At 42.0% G+C, this 20,478-nt stretch overlaps 1 protein-coding gene across 1 annotated transcript in view; it reads left to right on the top strand.

Annotated features, from left to right (window-relative positions):
* Positions 1-20,478, top strand: part of PLPP3 (phospholipid phosphatase 3) — a 65,149-nt gene that overhangs the window by 17,653 nt on the left and 27,018 nt on the right. Inside the window, exon 2 of the mRNA XM_079982156.1 lies at positions 18,474-18,631. Coding sequence (XP_079838282.1) covers positions 18,474-18,631 — 158 coding nt within the window. The remainder of the gene's footprint in view (positions 1-18,473; positions 18,632-20,478) is intronic.

Here is a 20,478-nt window from a genome sequence, read left to right as displayed (position 1 = left end):
TCATATAATAAACCAAGCTTTCCTTATTCCTCTGTGTGAGAGCTTCCTGTGTGCATAACAAGCACATGTCATTACTCCAGCAAAAGACCCTAAAGCTCTCTCAGTATATGAACATACATGAGTGCTGGCTGCACACATGTGAGTCCAGGTACACACTTGGAAGAGTAATTCAGCAGAGTTCCAAGCTGAATGCATATGTTGAGCTTTTTATTGTTGTTGTTTAGTCGTTTAGTCGTGTCCAACTCTTCATGACCCCATGGACCAGAGCACGCCAGGCACTCCTGTCTTCCACTGCCTCCTGCAGTTTGGTCAAACTCATGCTGGTAGCTTCAAGAACACTATCCAACCATCTCGTCCTCCGCCGTCCCCTTCTCCTTGTGCCCTCCATCTTTCCCAACATCAGGGTCTTTTCCAGGGAGTCTTCTCTTCTCATGAGGTGGCCAAAGTACTGGAGCCTCAGCTTCAGGATCTGTCCTTCCAGTGAGCACTCAGGGCTGATTTCCTTAAGAATGGATATGTTTGATTTTCTTGCAGTCCATGGGACTCTCAAGAGTCTCCTCCAGCAACATAATTCAAAAGCATCAATTCTTTGGCAATCAGCCTTCTTTATGGTCCATCTCTTACTTCCATACACCACTACTGGAAAAACCATAGCTTTAACTATACGGACCTTTGTCGGCAAGGTGATGTCTCTGCTAGTTGACCTTAATTAATCCTCATATTTAGTTTCCTATAAAAGATGACATTTCACGTTTGTGACCATTTCTTGGCCTGCACTCACTCTGTGATAGTCAAACCCAGTAATGCAAAAGACCATTTAGAAATGACAACTTTAGTAACTCATGGGAAATTTGAACTGTGTGTTGTTTGGATTTCAAACCCTAAAGCATGTATTTATCAGGTTTGCAAGAAATGATAAGGACTTGAAAATTACTTCAGGAAAAAAAGCAAAGCAAAGGACTTCAGCACAAAGACCTTGGGCCAAACATATGGTTGCTACCCAACGTGGCATCTTTAAAGAAACAAAACAAACTATTTCCATCTTTATGTTGCATCTTCAACAGATGCTGCTAGAGGCTGATTACCTCTTATCATTTAACCTGGGGTGAAAATGCCTTTAGATCTCTGGTAGCAATTAAAGATAAAAGTTTTTGAAGTCGTTCTGTAATGTCTCTTTCTTCCTACTCTGTTAATTTTTCTGTTCTCCCTGCCTGCACACCCTGTCCCCCGCCTCTCACCGGAAAGAGTTCCTTAGTAGTAAATATACTCCGGCATTGAAGTTTGGAAAGCTATTATGGGAACCATAGACCTGCTAGCAGACTCTCCAGCTGCCAAGGCCTGTGAGTATTATACTGTACTGCAGGGTTCAGTCACAGGATATGCTGAATTGGAAAGAGATGGCAAACAAAGAAGCTTTTCAGTGGCAAAGTTGAGGTTTGGCTTTGCTCAAGAGCAGTTTTGGGTCGAAGAGGCATCCGGAGCTCTGGGAGAGGAGCAAAATTATATTGGATAGATGCAATGAAGTAGTACTCAGAACAGCGTGGTTTTGTTTGAAAGCTTACAGAATCAGCTTTAGGGAGTTTTCTCTCCATTCTTTTTACAGTTTAGCTTCTCTCTTGTCTGCTTTTAGGTGCAGATCCTTCCTTCTTCCAAACACATGCTAGTTTTCTATAAAAAATTTGTTGACTCATTGCATTCTAGGCACATTTCAGCAAACGTTAGACACAATTAACTTACACAGAAATAGTTGGCTTTAGGTTACTCTTGACTGAGTCCCATTCTGTTGATTGCAGAGGGACAGGCTAAGGTCTGCTGCATCCTGGCAAATGCATTTGCTATTCTTTTCAATCTGAATCCAGTTAGCAGAACTTGGAAGCATGGTGAATGTAAGCAGGGAAGGAAAAGTTTAATTGTGTTGGAGAGGAGCAAGTAACTAAATTGCAATAGATTATGGGGGGAAAGCACCACTCTGTTTTGATTTTTTGTTTGGGTAGGGATGGGGAAACTATTGCCCTCCAGATGTTATTAGACTCTCATCCCCAGCTAATGCAGCCAGTGGTTGGGGTAATAGCAGTTGTGTCCAGCAACATAAATTCCTCATCCCTGATTTGGGTATACAGTAGTTATATTCTTCTAAAGTTCTGTAGGCATGGCAAAATGGTTTGTAGAGCATGCAACATAACATATATTTGATCTACTGTATCTGGTACCCTCCAGATGTTTGGGACTGGCTGAAGCTGATGGTACTTACAGTGCAAAACATTTGAAGGACACCAGATAAGCAAAATCTGCCAGAAATTCATAATATGGCACTTGGCATTACATGAGCTTAACAATTTCACTTGTAGAAATTAGCAAGACTACAATTCAGAGAAAACAGCAAACTATCAAAAAAAGAAAAGGGAAAAAAAAGCCAGCAATAAAATGCCAGGCTCATATTTCCCTATTTCTTCCTAGTTTATTTTAGCAAATCTTAATGGTGAACAAAACCCTTTTAAGACTGGTTAAGACTTGCTTCTTTTCAAACACGCGGAAATGTTCATTTAAATCAAAAGAGAAAAGACGGAAGGGTGTATTGCTCTGAAGGTGTTATGAGGTCAACAAACCATGCAGTGCAAGCTGTTTCTGCGATTTTAATTTATTTTAGAATGTGCAGCTTAAACTGCCCTCCTCCTGGAGCATCTAAGGAATGAAATGAACAAACATACAGATATTAAGTGTTATCTTTGGCAGAAATTTTCAAGCTCTGTAAAGATTTGTTCTTTGTTCAGTCTGAACTCTTCTGAAGGTATTTATATTTATTCACAATTCTGTGTAGTGTTCTGAGTTAGACAGGGGCCAGGCATATGTGATCCCAACCATCTTGCCAAGACTCTTAGAACTGTAGAGTTGGAAGGGGTCCTGAGGGTCGTCTAGTCCCCCCCCCCCCAGCAGTGCAAAAATCCTGCCCACATTTTCACAGATGTTTCACCAGAACAGGACCCTGAATTAACATGTTTACTAGAAACCCAGGACTGCACTGCTGTTCACCCTCTGGGACCTCATCATATATTCCACTCTAGCTATAGCTGCAACTAGGACAGGAGTCACCCCTGTGGCACCCATGGGTGCAGGGCACCCACAGAGGCCTTCCAGGACACGGTCCCCACGCTCTGCTGAATTAGGTTAAAAAGAAGCATTGTACTGTAACCACTAGAATGGATAGCAGTGTGTGCGTGCACACATGTAGTGCCCATGACAGTTTGCACATGGGCTTTAAAAGATTGCTGACCCCTACACTAGGATAAAAGCTGTTAAGTGATGTTACATTGTTTGGAAGTCCCCTGTTGAGCAACTGCCTTCTTTTTCTTTTTCTTCTTTTTCTTCTTGCTGCTGACAGGTTGCACAATTTCACTTAGTCATGTGGATTTTGAGTCCACTGGATAAAGGAAAAATGAACACAATATGAATTTTTGTTCTGTCTTAATGTTGGAAAAGCATTTAGAAATGAATCATGAAATTGTAGAGTCGGGTCCTGAGAGTCATCTATTCCAGCCCCCAGCAATGCAGGAAGCTGATGCCCTATGCACGGTTTAAAATCTTTTTGTATCAGGAGATGGCCTAGCTCCCCTCACCCCTTATTTTCAGCTTCTGTTGACGCTAAAGATGGGGAAAGGAACCTTTCTCGGACTCAGGGCTGCATTTCCCTAGTGTGGAGCTTTCCAGGGGCCACGTACCTGTGGTGCGTGGATCCAGAGGCAGCAAAAGTGGGTGGAGCAACAGATGTGTGTGGCTCTTTCATCTTTGTACAATAGGCTGCCATTCAGCCACACACAAGTCAGAGGTTTCAGAACATGCCACCACATACCTCTCCGTCCACCCATTCCAGGTAGGCAAACGTGCTCAAGGATGGAACAGAGCAAGACAGGCGAATGGTACAGCCTGGGGAGGCAGCATGGCTTAGTCTGATTAAAGGTAAAGGTAAAGGGACCCCTGACCATTAGGTCCAGTCGTGGCCGACTCTAGGGTTGTGGTGCTCATCTCGCTTTATTGGCCGAGGGAGCCGGCGCACAGCTAGTCCTAGGCTCTGTGGTTTAACCCACAGCGCCACCCGCATCCCTTAGTCTGATTAGAGAGGCTTAAAAGGCCACATTCAGCCCCCTGGCCTGAGGTTCTCCACCCTGTTCTAAAGATCATTTAGATCCTCATAATATTGGACTATAGTTTAGCACTCTGACCAAACCAGAGTGACAGACATGAAAGACTATAAGTTTTTAATGTTTTACTGAGTGTCTTTGGTCAGGATCATCATTCTTATCCTCTGCTAGAAACAGAAGTTCATAAGACAAGAAGACTATAACAAATCACAAACAGAATAAAGACGATAAGTTCCTTGACTATTTTAACAATTATCTGTCTTATAAAAAAAAGAGTAGTGACCTCCATGCAAGTGGTTTGCCCTGCTATATACATAGACACTCTTTCTTCGCTTCCTTGACTGCAGAACATCTGCAAGATTGTTTGAATTGTTTGATTAATGTTAGGGCTAGCAAACATTCTAACCCGTGCTGAGCTTCCATTGATCTGTCGAATGGCACCCCCTCCAACTCCACTGGGAGTCCAAGGTCCTGTCTATAGCAACACTAATCTGTAGGGAGATACACGTTATCACGCGTCCATTCTCTTGCTCGCTATCTCCCATGGTATTTTTGTTTACAGGCTTCAAGAATAGTCTGCCTCTCTTAGCTCCGAGGCTGGGCCAATTCCAAGATAGCAGTGGAACTATTCACAAACCAGGCTGATTGGAGTACTGCGGAAGGACAATGGCAGTGTGACCTATCAGCACGCAGTTCTCATGACTTACAGCTCACAAGCCAGATAACAGATTTCCTTGCTGTATTTCTCTTTCATCATTGGGTTGATGATCCCTGTTGAAGTGGTTGGTAAATGCAGCATATGGATTGATATGGGTTATCAGAAGAATGCATTTGATGTAGGTCAGCTGCAGAAATACTATACACTTGTTCAGAGAGCATCAGCTCTGATAAGGAAGAAGATCCTTTGACTTCCCCCTAGGTGGAAACTCTCCTAGAAAATGCACAATTCAGACAGCATAAAAAATAAGGGACAGATTTGTGCAGGGTTGGCTTTGGCTTTGAACTTTATACTTTCCCACTCAAATATTTCAAGGATTCATATATTGTGTATTATGAAGATGGAAAGGTCAGGGCAGAATCCTTTGTTTCAGATTTCTGCCATCGATAACAGCTACATTTACTGTCGTACATATTTTTCTAGGCTATCAACACAGTGTATATATAGTAGATATGCTACGTTATTAATAAAATGCTGTACGAGTCTTGGGTCACTCAGCCTCATTACATCCCTCTAAAGAAAGGTATTTATATTCCTGTTTTGCCAATGGGATGTTGAAACTCACTTTTAGGGACTTTCCCAAGCCACATTCCCCCTTTACTTCTTTTTGGATGTACAGAGAGAAGTTCAGTGTGTACACCTAAAAATGTAAAACCTGTGTGCATCAGAAAGGCATTTACAAAGATATGTCTCATGCATGGGGAGTTGCTTTATGATTTAAATAATATTTTGCATTTCCACCCCCATCATTCAGCCCAGACACTGAGGTCCAGCTCCAAGGGTGGTTCCCTCATTGCAAGAAGTGAGGTAACAGGGAACCAGGCAGAGGGCCTTCTTGGTAGTGGTGCCCACCCTGTGGAACACCCTCCTGTCAGATGTGAAGAAAATAAACAACAACCTGACTTTTAGAAGACATCTGAAAGCAGCCATGTTTAGGGAAGTTTTTAATGTTTGATGTTTTATGTGTTTTTAAAATTCTGTTGAGAGCCGCCTAGAGTGGCTGGGGCAACCCGGTCAGATGGGCGACATATAAAATTATCATCACCATCATTATTAAACTGTGATTTTTATAATCTGCTATGGAGCCAATCTGTGAAAGGCAGGCTATAAGTACAAATAAATAAGTAAAACAAGTGCATCTTTTGGGGACCCATAATTAGCCAATGCTTCCCCATATGTACACACTGAATTTACTTGGGGTTCGTGAGTGGTCTACCATCCAGACATTGGATGAGACCTAGATCTTCTTAGCTTTAGCAAGGTGGCTGCATAATATGCCCTTAGTTCATACTTTCTCTCAGTAGAAATCTATGCTTGTTGTTATGTAATGGTGCAAAGGAGTCTTGTGTTTGTGATCAGAGATTTGAACCTAGCTTTAAATATAGCACTCCCTCCACTTTCGATAATGGGGAAGAACATGTTCATCACATCAGCATTTAACTGTTCTTAAATTTGGGATTTCCAAGGGATTTGTCAAGTATATTCTTCAGAGGGTCCTGGGTTTCAGCTCTTGCCCATTCTGCCAACCAGCCCCTCACTAGTGTCTGTGTCCTCTTCCCACACCATCCACAGGGCTTTATCAGCGTTCTTTCTGTGATCCACCAACTATCGGCTGATTCCTGGTGCTTCAGAACAGCTTGCAGCTGCAGTATCCTCCAATATCACTGTTCCGCCTCTGAGGCTTGTATGTCCTGCTTTGGCATTACAAAGCATATTTTCCCCAGTGTCGCTCCATAATTCATAGCTCCATAATGAATTAATTCCCACAGTATCCCACATGTCACAATTTGCCTGAAGCCTCAAACTGAAAATCCTTCTGGGGATGGGGGAGACCATCTGCCTTCTCAGTGGGGGAGGTGGCAATTAACACTGGGAAATGGAGGATGAATTAAAGAAACAATTGGATTAACTTTGGTTTGGGAAGGGGGGAAATATTGTTTGAACTTGTGAGAAAACAAAGCCGAGTAGAGAATAATACAACTTCCTGTGTTCTTGAAGTCTATGTGGTTGTGCCTGGAAGCATAGGGTTTCAATATGGTATTTCATTGAAGTGGTCACTAACTTAGATAACTTAAAAAATGGATTACACAAAACCAGAGAACATAGGCCTATCAGTGGCTGTTGGTCATGTTCAGAGGGAGTGTGCCACTGAATACAGCTGGTGGAGGATAAAAGCCAGGAAGGGCTATTGCACACCAACATAAGAAACTGCATTATACCACTGGATCATCCAGCTCAATCTTGTGTACACTGGCAGCAGATTTCCAGGGTTTCAGGCAGGGATCTTCTCCCAGTCCTAACTGGAGATGCCAGTGACTGAACCTTCTGGGACCTTTTGTAGGCTAATAAGATGGTCTACCCCTGAGCTAGGACTCTTCTCATTTCTTTGCCATCATGTCTGGTTTAGTGGCTTTTCCAGACCCATTTGGAAACCAGGGTGCTTGGTTAGACAGATCTTTAGTCGGATCTAGTAGGGCTTTTCTTATGTTCTTAGTCCGTAGAGAACAAATGTAGCAATTGTCATCCTTCCGATTAGTCATTTCATTGGGATTTACCATAGATTGATCGTATCCAAAGATATATCACACTGAAGCAAAAAAATTTGCTTACTCGGGTGTCTCAAAATCTCAGATGGTGTAGTATATATCCCTGTGGAGCACTAGGAATATATATATATATATATATATATATATATATATATATATGGATGGTGTTGGGCAGGCTGCTTCCATAAATGTCAAAACTTATCTACCTGTGAATCTATGAGCAGCTGCTTTCATTGGTGTTCCCTTTGAAGATTAGAATCTGGCAGCAGATTCTACGCTTAATTACGAGCCACCCATGGAAAGACATAGGCAGCTAATGAACTTCTGCCAGAGAGAGAGAGAGACCCCTGCTCAGTTTGTGAAGTTTGACAGGCTTAAAAAAAAGGGGGGAGGAAGCATATTGAAGAGTGACAAAAAGCTCACTTTGGCAGGATTTAAAAAGGGACTAGTTTTCCCAACAGTTAATGCCTTCCTGGGTTGCACTCGGAGAACTAAATATCCATGTGTATATTCTGAAGTAAAGCAACAATGGCTGGTGTTTGGCTGGTGTTTGGTGTCTCAAATATCAGCAACACCCTATGCGACACTAAAATTCAGCGTCGTTGTCCCTGTCCCCCTCACCTTCCATTCAATAACTTAGTTGTAGCTCCCCTGCGGTGCTCCTGAGACTCTCTGGAACTTCCACTAAATCCGCCTCTGCAAAACAGCTTTTAAGCTTAGCTAGGGAATGGGGAAGTAGAAATAGATGACAGTGACCTGTCATCCATCCATCTCTTGGTCTGTCGATCTGTTGGTCTGTCTGTCGGTCTCTTTCTCTCTCACACACACATGCACATGTATATCTTAGGATGCTCTGTGTCTTGGATGAGAGGACTGCTGAAGCTTCCAGATCAGCATCAGTTGAACCAATTTATTCAGTGATGCGGAAAACGTTCTTTGATTAAGCTCTTGGGGCTCTTGTTGTAAAGTTATTTACAGTTCTTGCTCTATATCGGATAGGTTTATAATGTTGGCAGTGTTATAAGGTAGGCCGTGAGAAATTTCAGAATGTTATTGCCTGCGAAAGGGATCACACACGTACTTTAATGAACCCTGAGAGCTATATCGTGCACTACCCACTTAAGCCGCTACTTGGGCTCCTCTCAGTGGCATTTGCCCAGTGCCATGTTCCCAGTTCTGATGATTAGATTTCATCTGAGCGCTTCTCCCTTTTCATGTCTATTTTGACAAAGGGAGTTGTTGAGCGAAAACCATTTCCATGAAAAACCTGCGATTTTCAGGCAAACATACCAGCCTACTCTCATGGCAGTACCATGGTGAAGGGGAATAACGTTATTTGGCACCAAGCCCTGAAGAAGGAAAAAAGTGCAGAGAACAGGGGTGCCTTTGTCGAAAACCTACCGCAATAAAGTGCAAAAGTGGGGGGTGGGGGTGGAAGGAATGAAAGTGAGAAAAAGAGGCTGCTATTCCCTTAGGTTTCTTTAACCTTTTTTCTCCAATTTATTCACACATTGCCTGACAGCAGGGCACTGCATTGTTACAAGAGCTCTGAAAAGGGAAGCTGGGACTTCTCCATTTTTATTTGTGAACGAACACTATACACATTGTGCCCCAAGAGAACAAATGAACTGTAGCTCTGCTACTGCCTGCTCCATTGAGGATTTATTAATAGGGTCCAGATTGGAACTGCATCTCTGAAAAGCACATACAAGGAATAGCAAGGAATAGTTACCGGAGACTCCGCGAAGCCTTTATTTGGTGACAATTCAAGGCTTGTAAACGTTTCCCTGCCCTGGGTTACAAGTACAACAACAGGATGGGATGAGCCTGCCTTAAGAGGCATTACTGTAGAGACTCAGACGTGGAAACCCAACAGACAAGAGACTGGCTTTCCACCTAATTGCTTTCAGGCTACTTCCACTCTTCTCAAGATGTGAACCATGAGGAAACATTCTTCAATATTCTGGTATCTTTGTGGGGAGGACAGCTTAGGGAAAGTCTTTGGAAGCTCTAGGAGTTTGCAAGGCGTAAAAAGTTACTGTTGTGAGTTGGGAAAAGGATTAGGGTTAGCATTTTGTAAATAAATAAATAAATGTGCAGCTTCTGTTCCTAAGCCCCCAAATGAAATAGCCTGTCTAAGAGGAAATAATCTTTTAAGCATCTTTTGTCTTGATCCAAGAAGCAGATGTATGTGTACATAGAAGAAAAACTCATGTGCATTTTAGGTATGGATTCAGGTGTCATTTGGATGTTCATCTGAGCCCCTTGAGTTGGCAAGATGCATCTTTTGTTGCTATGGGGATGTACAGTGCACACAACTAACCACAGCTGCTAGTTGTTCTTCATGAGAGCTGGATTGGGGTTTCTATTTGGATTCTTAGGGTTAAGACTTTGTTTGGAAGCGGGTGGCACTGTGGGTTAAACCACAGTGCCTAGGGCTTGTCGATCAGAAGGTCGGCGGTTCAAATCCCCGCAACGGGGTGAGCTCCCATTCCTCGGTCACAGCTCTTTCCAACCTAGCAGTTCGAAAGCACGTCAAAGTGCAAGTAGATAAATAAGTTTCTGTGCACTGCTCTGGTTCTCCAGAAGCGGCTTAGTCATGCTGGCCACATGACCCGGAAGCTGTAAGCCGACTCCCTCAGCCAATAAAGCAAGATGAGTGCCGCAACCCCAGAGTCGTCCGGGGTCCCTTTACCTTTAATGAAAAAGCAAGTGACTCCTGGGTGGTAGTGGAATCTGGATAGGTGTGGGGGAAACAACATTTCATTGGGGGTAGTCAGCATGGTGCCCTTTAGATCTTGTTGGACTGCTACTTCCATCATCTCTCCTGGTTGGCCATGCTGGCTGGGTTGATGGGAGTTGCCCATTGGCTTCCCCAATTTACCTGAACAAATTTCAAACTATTCATAGCTAACATGGAGAACAGTGAAAAATTGTGGCTTTACTGGTAGGATAATTACAAAATCAAGAAAGAAATCCCCTCGCCTTAGAATGGAAATAAATGTAGGATCCTTCATGCTTCTTTTTTTAAAAAAGGAGCCTGGATTTAACATGCCCAGCCATATTGCTGTCTTGGACCCATCACAGTTTCTCATACCCCATCTGTTTTAGTGTATGAAGACTCTCTCTCTCTCTCTCAAAATATAAGCACCACAATTTTCTTAGAATGTCAAGAATTGAAACGGTAGCGTGCATGTTAATAAAAAGTGCATAAATAGGGACTTAATGTCCTGTCTTGAGAACATTTCACTTACTTAGTAGTCCACTTTGCTTGCCCAAACAGAACAGCCCCGCCCCCCCAAAAAAACAGTAGAAAGGAAAACCATAAGAAGTTGATTTCGTTAACACCATAGAGCAAATAAGGCTCAGGTACTCCCAAGGTCCTTATTCTTGCTGCAAATTACACGTCACTCAAGCATCTGCAGTGAGTACTTGGAGTGAAAAAATCTGGAATGTTGCTTAAGCCAACCAAAATAATATTTTTGTAACAAAAGACCATTGGTTCAGATTTCTGCTAGATACCCCTGATCAGAGCTGAGACTCTCGTTTTAAATTCCTAGGCTGCACCATCATATTTTAAGAGCCAAATCTGCAAAAATATCAAACTGTGAAGGTACGAATGGTAAGTTTATTGTGATGGTTTTAGGAGCCCGGACAGTCAACCAACTAAGACTTTTTCAGCCTCAGCTGTACTCAGTGCAATAAGTTTGGTAGCTATTTTCTCATGACACACACCAGTTGCTGATGTATGTGAATTCATAAAGGCCAGTGTAGTTTTCCACAGAACTTGTTTGTTTCATAGAAGGTTATGAACAGTGCTGTTTTTCTAGAAAAAGAGGTACCGGAACTCACTATGAATGCCTCCTTCGTTCTCTTAGAATGGCAGGTGCCAGAACCGAGTTCCGTTGAGTTCTAGCTCAACTCTAGGGTGAATGGTCAGTACATACTGAGCACTGGTTAGAATCTAGCATGAAGTGCTGCTGAGTTGCAGGAAGAGTACATGGTGATAATCACCTTTATTAACAGTACAGTAGTAACAAATACAGTAGTTGACAACACATAGATATACTGGCTTTGGTAAGCCAGTAGCCACATGTAGCGTGATAAAAATCCATTGTGTCAATTTAGTCCACAATGGATAGCACTGAATCTCTTGATGCATTGTAATTCAATGGTTTTACATTGCCAGCTTCCCTTTGAAGTTCTTTTGTTCACAGATAGACACCGTAAGGTCAGTCACAGAGTTCCCAGTGCCAAGTTGTCTGTTCTTTTATTAGTGGCCACTGTTAATAGGGTACTTATTTCCATCTGTACTTCTCTGAATTTCATTTGCTTTTGACCTCACGATTTACAGTATTTTGGTCCCTTCCATCTCTACAGTTCTATGATTTTATACCAAGGTGTGACAAAATTGTTCCTTGCTTTACTAAACATGTACACACAACGTCCCCCCTCCCAAGAATTTCTGTTTGATTCCAATCTTGTCTATATGCAGAGTTGAGCACAGTGCAGAATGGTTTCAGAGGTCTGTTCCCTTGGCTTCTCAACCCAGATTGACAGCATTATCTTGGGTATGTTTGCACAAGCAAGAACTCTGTGTGATTTTAACCACCAACTTTGCATACTGGTTGCAGAGCACTCAATGCTTGTTTTAAATGATGAGTTGTACTCACATCTGCCCTACTGTACAGTCAGTTGCCTCATGGTAAAAACAGAGATAATGCCAAAGTATTTTTTCCTCAGTGGAATATTCTTTCTTCTGTTTAACTCATTGTCTTACATTTGTAAAACATGGCAATGTATGACTTATATGCTGGGCACATCTACCCCAACTCTGCCCTGGGGTCACTCAGAGGGTGTGTAAATATGAGACCCCTCTCCACCAAATGGGCCAGTTTAGGATACAAGCCCTGCTTTCCCCAGAAATGGCATTAAGATTATGAAAATGATTTACAGGTGGTACATGACACCAGTCAAGCTTGCAAAAATTTACCATTTGCCCCAAAATAAATGTTGGAAATGTAATGAGACTGAAGGTACATTCTTTCACCTTTGGTGGACATGCCCAAGGATTAAGACATTCTGGGAGATGATTTACAATGAAATGAAAAAGGTATTTAAATATACCTTTCTGAAGAAACCAGAGGCCTTTCTCCTGGGCATGGTCGGCCAATTGGTGCCAAAGAAGGACAGAACTTTCTTTATGTATGCAACAACAGCAGCAAGAATACTCATCGCGAAGTATTGGAAGACACAAGATTTACCCACCCGGGAAGAATGGCAGATGAAGTTGATGGACTGTATGGAATTGGCGGAAATGACTGGCAGAATCCGAGACCAGGGAGAAGAGTCGGTGGAAGAAGATTGGAAAAAATTTAAAGATTATTTACAGAAATATTGTAAAATTAATGAGCTATAGAAAAATGGTGGAATGAAGTTATATGGCTTTGGCAGAAATGTTATAAGGAACTAGGTAAAGATAGATTGTTAATGTATTAAAGGGAAAAAACAAGGTTAGAATATGTTAAGATTAATTACAGGACAGAAAATAGATGAAGATGGAAAGGAATTGCTGAAACAGTTAATTGAAGTGGAATACAAAAAGGGAGGCGTGAGGAAGTCAATGAAACAAGTGAATGAAAGTTAAGATTGAAAATATTGGAAGTGTTTTTAATTGTTTTTGTTTTGTTTTGTTAATTCAATGTTTCATGTAGTGTTTTTGTTTCTGTTTTTGTATTTTATTATATTGATTTGTTTAATTCTTTTTCTTTCTTTTTGTAATCTTTAAACTCTTAATAAATATTATTAAAAAAAGAAAAGAAATGGCATTAAGATTGATCCCTTAGTTAACAAAGCTTAGAGGCCACACAACAGAGTGGTAGCAGTTACTGAAAATTAGCTGAGGTGGTTTTGCTGGGCTGCATTTCTTTCTGTCTTAATATGTCTACAAGGGGCTGAAGAGGCTGGTTCTTCAATGCTTCATTCCAAAACAAAAAGAAGAAACTTGAAAGTGGGAGAGGCAACTGTGTTTAATTTAGTGCAAAGGTGAAACTTCAGCTGGGAAGATCAGAGCTGCCTGTTTGGGTCACCACAGTAACATATCCCACATGACTTTATCAATGGGTGGCCAATGAAAGCTTATCCTGTCTTATATCCTCCACGCTCCCCAAATCTGCCCAAGTCTTAGGTTTTCAAAGGTTCAATGTTTCAAAGCATTGAATTCAGCACAAGAGGCTTTTGATTTTCAATCAATTGCAAGCTGCTCAGTCAATGCCCCCCCCCCTTTTAAATCACCTCCTGTGTCTCTGAGGTTGTTAGGTTTCCTAGGAGGTAAAGAAAAATTAATTGATTGTTGAGGAAGATGTTAATAAAACAATGTTGCTTCTTTTACATTTAACGTTCAAAGTCTGCTAAGTTCCAGCCCAGCTGCAGTAGCCCTTATTAAAATGTAAAGCAGAATGCAATGTCAGCTCTCCACTGAAGCAGCTTTGCATAGGACACCAGCCGTGAGGAGTCAGAAAGTTATTTTGACTTCATCCAAAGAAAAGCGGCATCCTTTTCCTTTTCCTTCCCTTCCTCCTCCAGTGTATGCTGCAGCAAAAGCAGCTCCTACACGGCCTAGCTGAATTCCTTAGTGCCCACAACCTGTGTAGTCCAGCTACTTATTAATTGATTCATTGGAAATGCTTCTAAACCAGCGTTCACCAACCTGGCGATCTCCAGATATTTTGGACTGCAGCTATTTTGGACAGCATATCTGTGCTTGCTAGAGCTGGCAAGAGTGTGGAGCACATCTGGAGGACATCAGGTTGGTGAAGACTGCTTCAGACTGCCCTTCATCCAGATAAAGAGAAATAAAACACTCAACTCCGATATAATACAATTAAGGCTGAAACAGCATCATTGTCATTATATATATATATATATATATATATATATATATATATATAAAATGACAATGATATATATATGAGTGAGTTTTTAAAAAGCAAGAGGAACAGGCAGGATGCTCCTCAGTTTTCAGGCTCTGGAGTTTCAAACATCTGGGCAAATAAGTTTTGACCTGGCACTGAAGCGAAAAGCCATTTCTATCGTTTGTTTGTTTACTTATTTAAAGCATTTCGTACCTGCTCTTTGTTGCATATGTAATTCTAAAGTTACAGATTAAAGCAAATCTGGATACATCATTCAAGTACTAAAGAAGAGTCAGATAGTTTAAAACAGCCAAATGGAGCAGGTGTTGTTGTTGTTGTTTAGTCGTTTAGTCGTGTCCGACTCTTCGTGACCCCCTGGACCAGAGCACGCCAGGCACTCCTGTCATCCACTGCCTCCCGTAGTTTGGTCAGACTCATGTTTGTAGCTTCAAGAACACTGTCCAACCATCTCGTCCTCTGTCGTCCCCTTCTCCTTGTGCCCTCCATCTTTCCCAGCACCAGGGTCTTTTCCAGGGAGTCTTCTCTTCTCATGAGGTGGCCAAAGTATTGGAGCCTCAGCTTCATGATCTGTCCTTCCAGTGAGCACTCAGGGCTGATTTCCTTAAGAATGGATATGTTTGATCTTCTTGCACTCCATGGGACTCTCAAGAGTCACCTCCAGCACCATAATTCAAAAGCATCAATTCTTTGGCGATCTGCCTTCTTTATGGTCCAGCTCTCTGGAGCAGGTACCACTTCCTTTAACACTGCCTTACTATAACAGGAAAACCTTCCTACAACCCTTATTCAAGCTGCTGAATCTGGCTCTCCAACGGCATGCTTTAGTAAGGACACTTTAGAAACACAGAAAGAGGCCAAACTGGAATTGGAGTTACAAGAGTGAATGAAATCATGGGTTTATCAATTGTGGCTATATAGAAGCTTTTTGTCCCAAGGCATTTATCCACTGAATACCCAGAGGATGTCCTGAACTAGTCTGGTTGGCCACTGTGGCAAGCAAGATACCGGACAGGGTGACTCTGGTCTGGTTCATGGGGCTGCTGTTTTGACTTTTGCATGTAAAAGGTCCAGAGTTATCCCAGGTTCCTTGTGCCATTACAGAGGCAAAGGGATACACTGGGAAACTTAGCAAGCATCTCTTCTTAGCTGTATCTTTCATGGAGGAGAAAGGCTGGGAATTATAGGATCCTAAAAGCTCTCCAGCTCTCCACAGTTGTTAGAAGAGAGGTGTGGCATGTCTGCTCATCCCATGTCCACCACCCACGTTAGCTGAGCTTGTCTGTGAGGATTCTGCTGGGCTATAAATCACAAGGGGGTCTTTCAGGTATAAAGCAGGCAAGCACCCCACACTGGTTATGCACCCCAACACTTGAATCTCACCAAACAATTACAAATGTGTAGAGAATAATGCCCAGAACCAGCCTAAAGAGATTAGGTCTCAGAGATAAGCTTCTGAAATGGCTACAGCTGAAAAATCCAGGGTCACATTTCCCCCAAACTCAGATTACTAAACTTTAGCCCAGAGACTGATATTTCAACCACCAAATCCAGTGGGGAACTAGAATGCCCGGGAAATCCATCTTTTCCAATTTGGTTGGAACTTTGTTTTGTTTTTTCCTGTCAAAAACTGACACCATCATTTATACTGAAACACTGTCAAGTCTTGTTGAAGTTTGGTTTCAGCAGTGTTGGCAGTGAGTCTGAGAGAATGATTTTTGCCTGACTAGAACCTGATGTCTCGCTGTACGGCCATAGTAGGTTGTTGCTGGCCTGGGAAACTGATTGAGGTGGGTTATAGTATGAGATGTTGAACGGCCACAGACTGATCTTACACTTCATATTTACCATTTTGGTGTAAATGAAATTAAGGCCTGGAGCCTTCCTGTAAACAGTCACACAGCTAGAGCTATTTCCATTTTGTTGTTCCTTTCCTCCCCTCCCCTCCATCCTTGATTTTCATCTGTGGCATTCCCACCCCCTTTAAGATTTCTAGTAGTATCTTTTGTAAACCCCTTTTCAGGGTGGCCATTGGCACCAGCCCATGCTGGAACCTCAGCGCCAACCATTTCCAGAAGATGGGGTTTGTGCCAGAAGTTGTGGGTGGTGACACAATTCCTCAAAACAATCTGTGCTCCAAGAGATCTTCCTTGGAAACAAGGCTACCTTAGCAAGGCTCTGACACCACAGTGCTCATTTTGACGGCAATGTGTGCCCTGGCCTGGATGGTGACCTTGGTGAAGCATGGCCTCCAGCCCAGTCCTCAGAGTCTAGGCATGCCGCGGGTTTTGTGAGCAATATCCGTTCGGCTCCTGAGGGTATGTTTATGTTTCTCATATGAAAATAGGGAATCTGAGGTTACTGTTGTGCTGGAAAAATGTCAAGACTCAATTGGCAATATCCCACTAAACCACAAGTTTGCAGGAGAAAAAAAACAAAACCCTCACATTTTCAAAACCATGTCTGTATGCTTTTAAAGAAAATATATACAATCTTGGTCAAGTCTTGCTCCTATTATGGTGGTGGCAGTCCTGAAAATAATTGAAATGTGGAAATACTACTCCTATGCTGTTCGGTGAATGAAGGGGGAAACAAATCTTTATTATTCCACAGTTCACTTAATTTATAGGAACACTATTGTCTTTCCTCCCCCTTAACCCGTGTCCCCTATTTCTTTCTTTTTCTTTTTTTAAAAAGCCCGATTTAGCTCTCAGATATGTTTTATTGTTTGAGGGAACATGTGTTTTACAGACTTGTCATATGAAAACAATTAAAAAGAGGAACTGGAGCAATAACAATAAGTCACGTAACCATGGTATGGTTAATCCCCAAAGTTTGACTATTAAACTGCTGCTTCTAGTGGATGTGAAACCAGATCTCATCATGCAGTGTTAGCTTTTTGGCAGCAATTTTTTATTGGGATGCAAAGGATTTTATTTTGGTTCTTTTCTTTTTTCTTTTTTCTAAAAAGGCTATTCATATCATATATTGTTGGCTCAGAAAACAGATTCTGTATCCAAATTGACTCTGTTCCAACAGGTTTTAGGTAGTGGAATGAGGATGGCCTGGATCTGAACAAATATGCTAAATTTTGAGTTGCAAAATCGGAGGTTTGTTGATGCCTCTTGACTCATTTATTCACTATTTTATGAATGTGTTGCAAAACACACACTTCTGTGTACAACGAGTCCAGCTTTTGACTAGGCTTGTGAAGGCAGCAGTGCATCAGTTCCCTTTATGAAGGTGCCAGTAGTAGAAGATGATCTCACTAACCATGTATGCTGCAGTTCAGCAAAAAGGAAAACGTAAAGTTATATTTTAAAATTTGACTTTTTGCATAGGGTCGTTCCACATGCCAATTCATTGTGGACTCAGTGCTGCTTTGTGTAGTGTTCTCATGTCACCTTTAGGAAATCAAAATGCCACCCCCTATGTCCCCCCCCCCATTTAATTTGCATTCAGTGTTTCAACAATTTTTTTTTTAAAAAAAATACTTTTCTACATTAATAGTAAATGGGAAAAAAATATGGGGCAGCATTCTGATGAGGACAATGTTAAGAGGACACTGTGCAAAACATACATGCATGACAAGCACCAAGACCACAATTAATAGCTCTTTGGAAACATATATAATATTAGGCAGCTAGAAATAATATCAAATCCTTAATTACCTTCGGTTTTCTTCCAGGTTGAAAATATTTTCAGTGATTGAAATTTAGCTTTTTTAAAAATAATGATGTGGCTTTGAAATTTGTTACAAGTAATTGAACCAAAGAGCGCAGTTGGTTTCATCCTGTGTTCCTATTATTGTGCTTTGCCTCTGACCTCTATCTGCTTTGGGAGATTTAGGGTTGTGACATTTTAAAGAAGTTGAATCAGAGAATCTTGTGAATTTGACTGATTTTAAATGCATGTCTTTTTCTTTTGGGGGAGGGGAGGTGGCTAAAGTATTGTTCAATGTTGAATAAGTTTATGCAAACCCCCCACCCCTGGTATCTGTATGGAATTTCCCAGTGCAAGTCCCAATAAATAGTATTTCCCAGTGTGCCATAATCATGACTGCTAAGCTCCTTGTTTAATTCTTACTTGTGTTTCTGACCACAGTCTTTTTCTTTTGTTCCCCTTCCTTTTCTCCCTCTAGCTGGCCTGCCATTTCTGATAATCGAAACAAGCACAATCCCACCCTATAAGCGGGGATTTTACTGTAACGATGAAAGCATTCGCTACCCTCTGAAAAGTGGAGAGACCATCAACGATGCTGTCCTTTGTGCTGCAGGCATCCTTATAGCCATACTTGCTGTAAGTAGGACAAAACGACTGCGGTTTTATTTCAGCTCCCTGGACTATAAAAATAAACACCCAGTACCAAACAACATGCCCATTTTTTTCTGTTCTGTTTTTGTTTTATCGATTGTTCATAAATAAAAGTTAGGATGTTGACTAATCAAACATTAGTGGTTCTAAGTACTTTGTTACTGAAAAACATACATGTCTTTGTGGAATTAATGCAAATCAGAAAAAGGCGAAAGATTTATACGATCTGAGGTGAAACCAGAGTATGGAATTAATGCAAATCAGATCATACCTTAAGTGGCAGCTCTTAAACTGAAATCTTCAAACAACTTATTATGGAATAGTTCCCTAAACCCACTACATGTTACTCCATCAGGGTCATGTGCACGGCTGATAATACAGCATTCACAAGGATAAATTGTGAAGGAAGTGGCTTATGGATTTACTGGCTTTGACAAAGTAGCTTTCAATATAGCCACCACTCAAATCACACTGCAGACTAAATTAATCTGTATATCAGTTGATTCAAGAAGCTATGATATTATCCAGTGATAGAAATTAGCCAGGTGCCAGGTGCATTTTCTGACTGGCACAAGTCCAATTGCAAGCACATGGAGATCTCTGGATGCCAGGTTGGCAACTGACATCTTCATTTGGCTGGGCCCTCCAGCTTTCTTAAGCAGGTAAGCAGAAGAGCTCATTTATTGTATTTATATCCCATCCTACAGGGTACAACGCCTCCTCAGTTAATCTCTACAACAACCCCGCGAGGTAGGTTAAGAGGCTGTGACTGACTCCAAGGTCACCCAGTGAGCTTCATGACTGAGTGGGGGATTTGAACCCAGGTCCTAGTCCAGCATTTCTGTGCGTTTCTGTGTGCTGCTCTGGTGCCGGTTTGCCAGAGCCGCTTCGTCACGCTGGCCACGTGACCCGGAAGTGTCTTCGACAGCGCTGGCTCCTGGCCTCTAGAGTGAGATGAGCGCACAACCCTAGAGTCTGTCAAGACTGGCCCTTACGGGCAGGGGTACCTTTACCTTTACCTAGTCCAGCACTCTAACCACCCCACCACATTGGCTTCCTAGAGTTCTTCTGCTATGGCGCAGCTCTATAAATTATGTAAATAAATACAGGGAAAGCAAAATGTCACTTAAAGAAGGATATGAAATATTTTCCTGGAAGCTTGAATTTTTTTTATACTGGATTGTGTGTTTTTTATGTTTCAATGTGTTGTAAACCGCTTGGAGATTTTTTCTTTAAAATGTAAAGTGGTGTAGAAATGAGATAATAATAAGAACCACAATAATAGTAACAAACACCATTGCTGGGGGGGAGAGTGGTGCCTAAACATACCATTGTGGCGACCATAACCCATACTTAAGGTGCCATTTGGCGATTAGCTTATAGATCTGAGTTTCTAACACTGCACCCATCACATGCTTATCATGGTGTGAGTGGGGAGGCTGTGCTTGCTCCCACTACCACCTTGGCCATGACCCTGGTGGTTTGACCTTGCTGCTGCCTATGCATTGCTCTGAAAGTTTGAAGCAGGCAGCCTGCTTACATGCGTAGGCCCTGTGCATAGTTTAGAATGCCTGAATGATCAGGACGGTAAATTGTGTGAAGAGCCTATTCATATATACCAGGTGCCATAGTTCAGGCAGCGTGAATGGCAACAAGGCTGCACCAGGCAGTTAGAAATGCAGGGATGAGGCCACTGGGGCCTAACCCTGCTCTCCCAGTCCCTAAAATTAACTGTGTGGGCCATAATATCTGAAGAGGGCTCTTCAGCACAGATGTTGTGAAATACAGCTCCCTTCAGCACCAGACAGCGGGACCAATAGTCAGGGACGGCC

The sequence above is a fragment of the Podarcis cretensis genome (genome assembly GCF_951804945.1).
Source record: "Podarcis cretensis genome assembly, chromosome: 6".
Classification (NCBI taxonomy): domain Eukaryota; kingdom Metazoa; phylum Chordata; class Lepidosauria; order Squamata; family Lacertidae; genus Podarcis; species Podarcis cretensis.
This window is presented reverse-complemented; position numbering and strand designations above follow the sequence as displayed.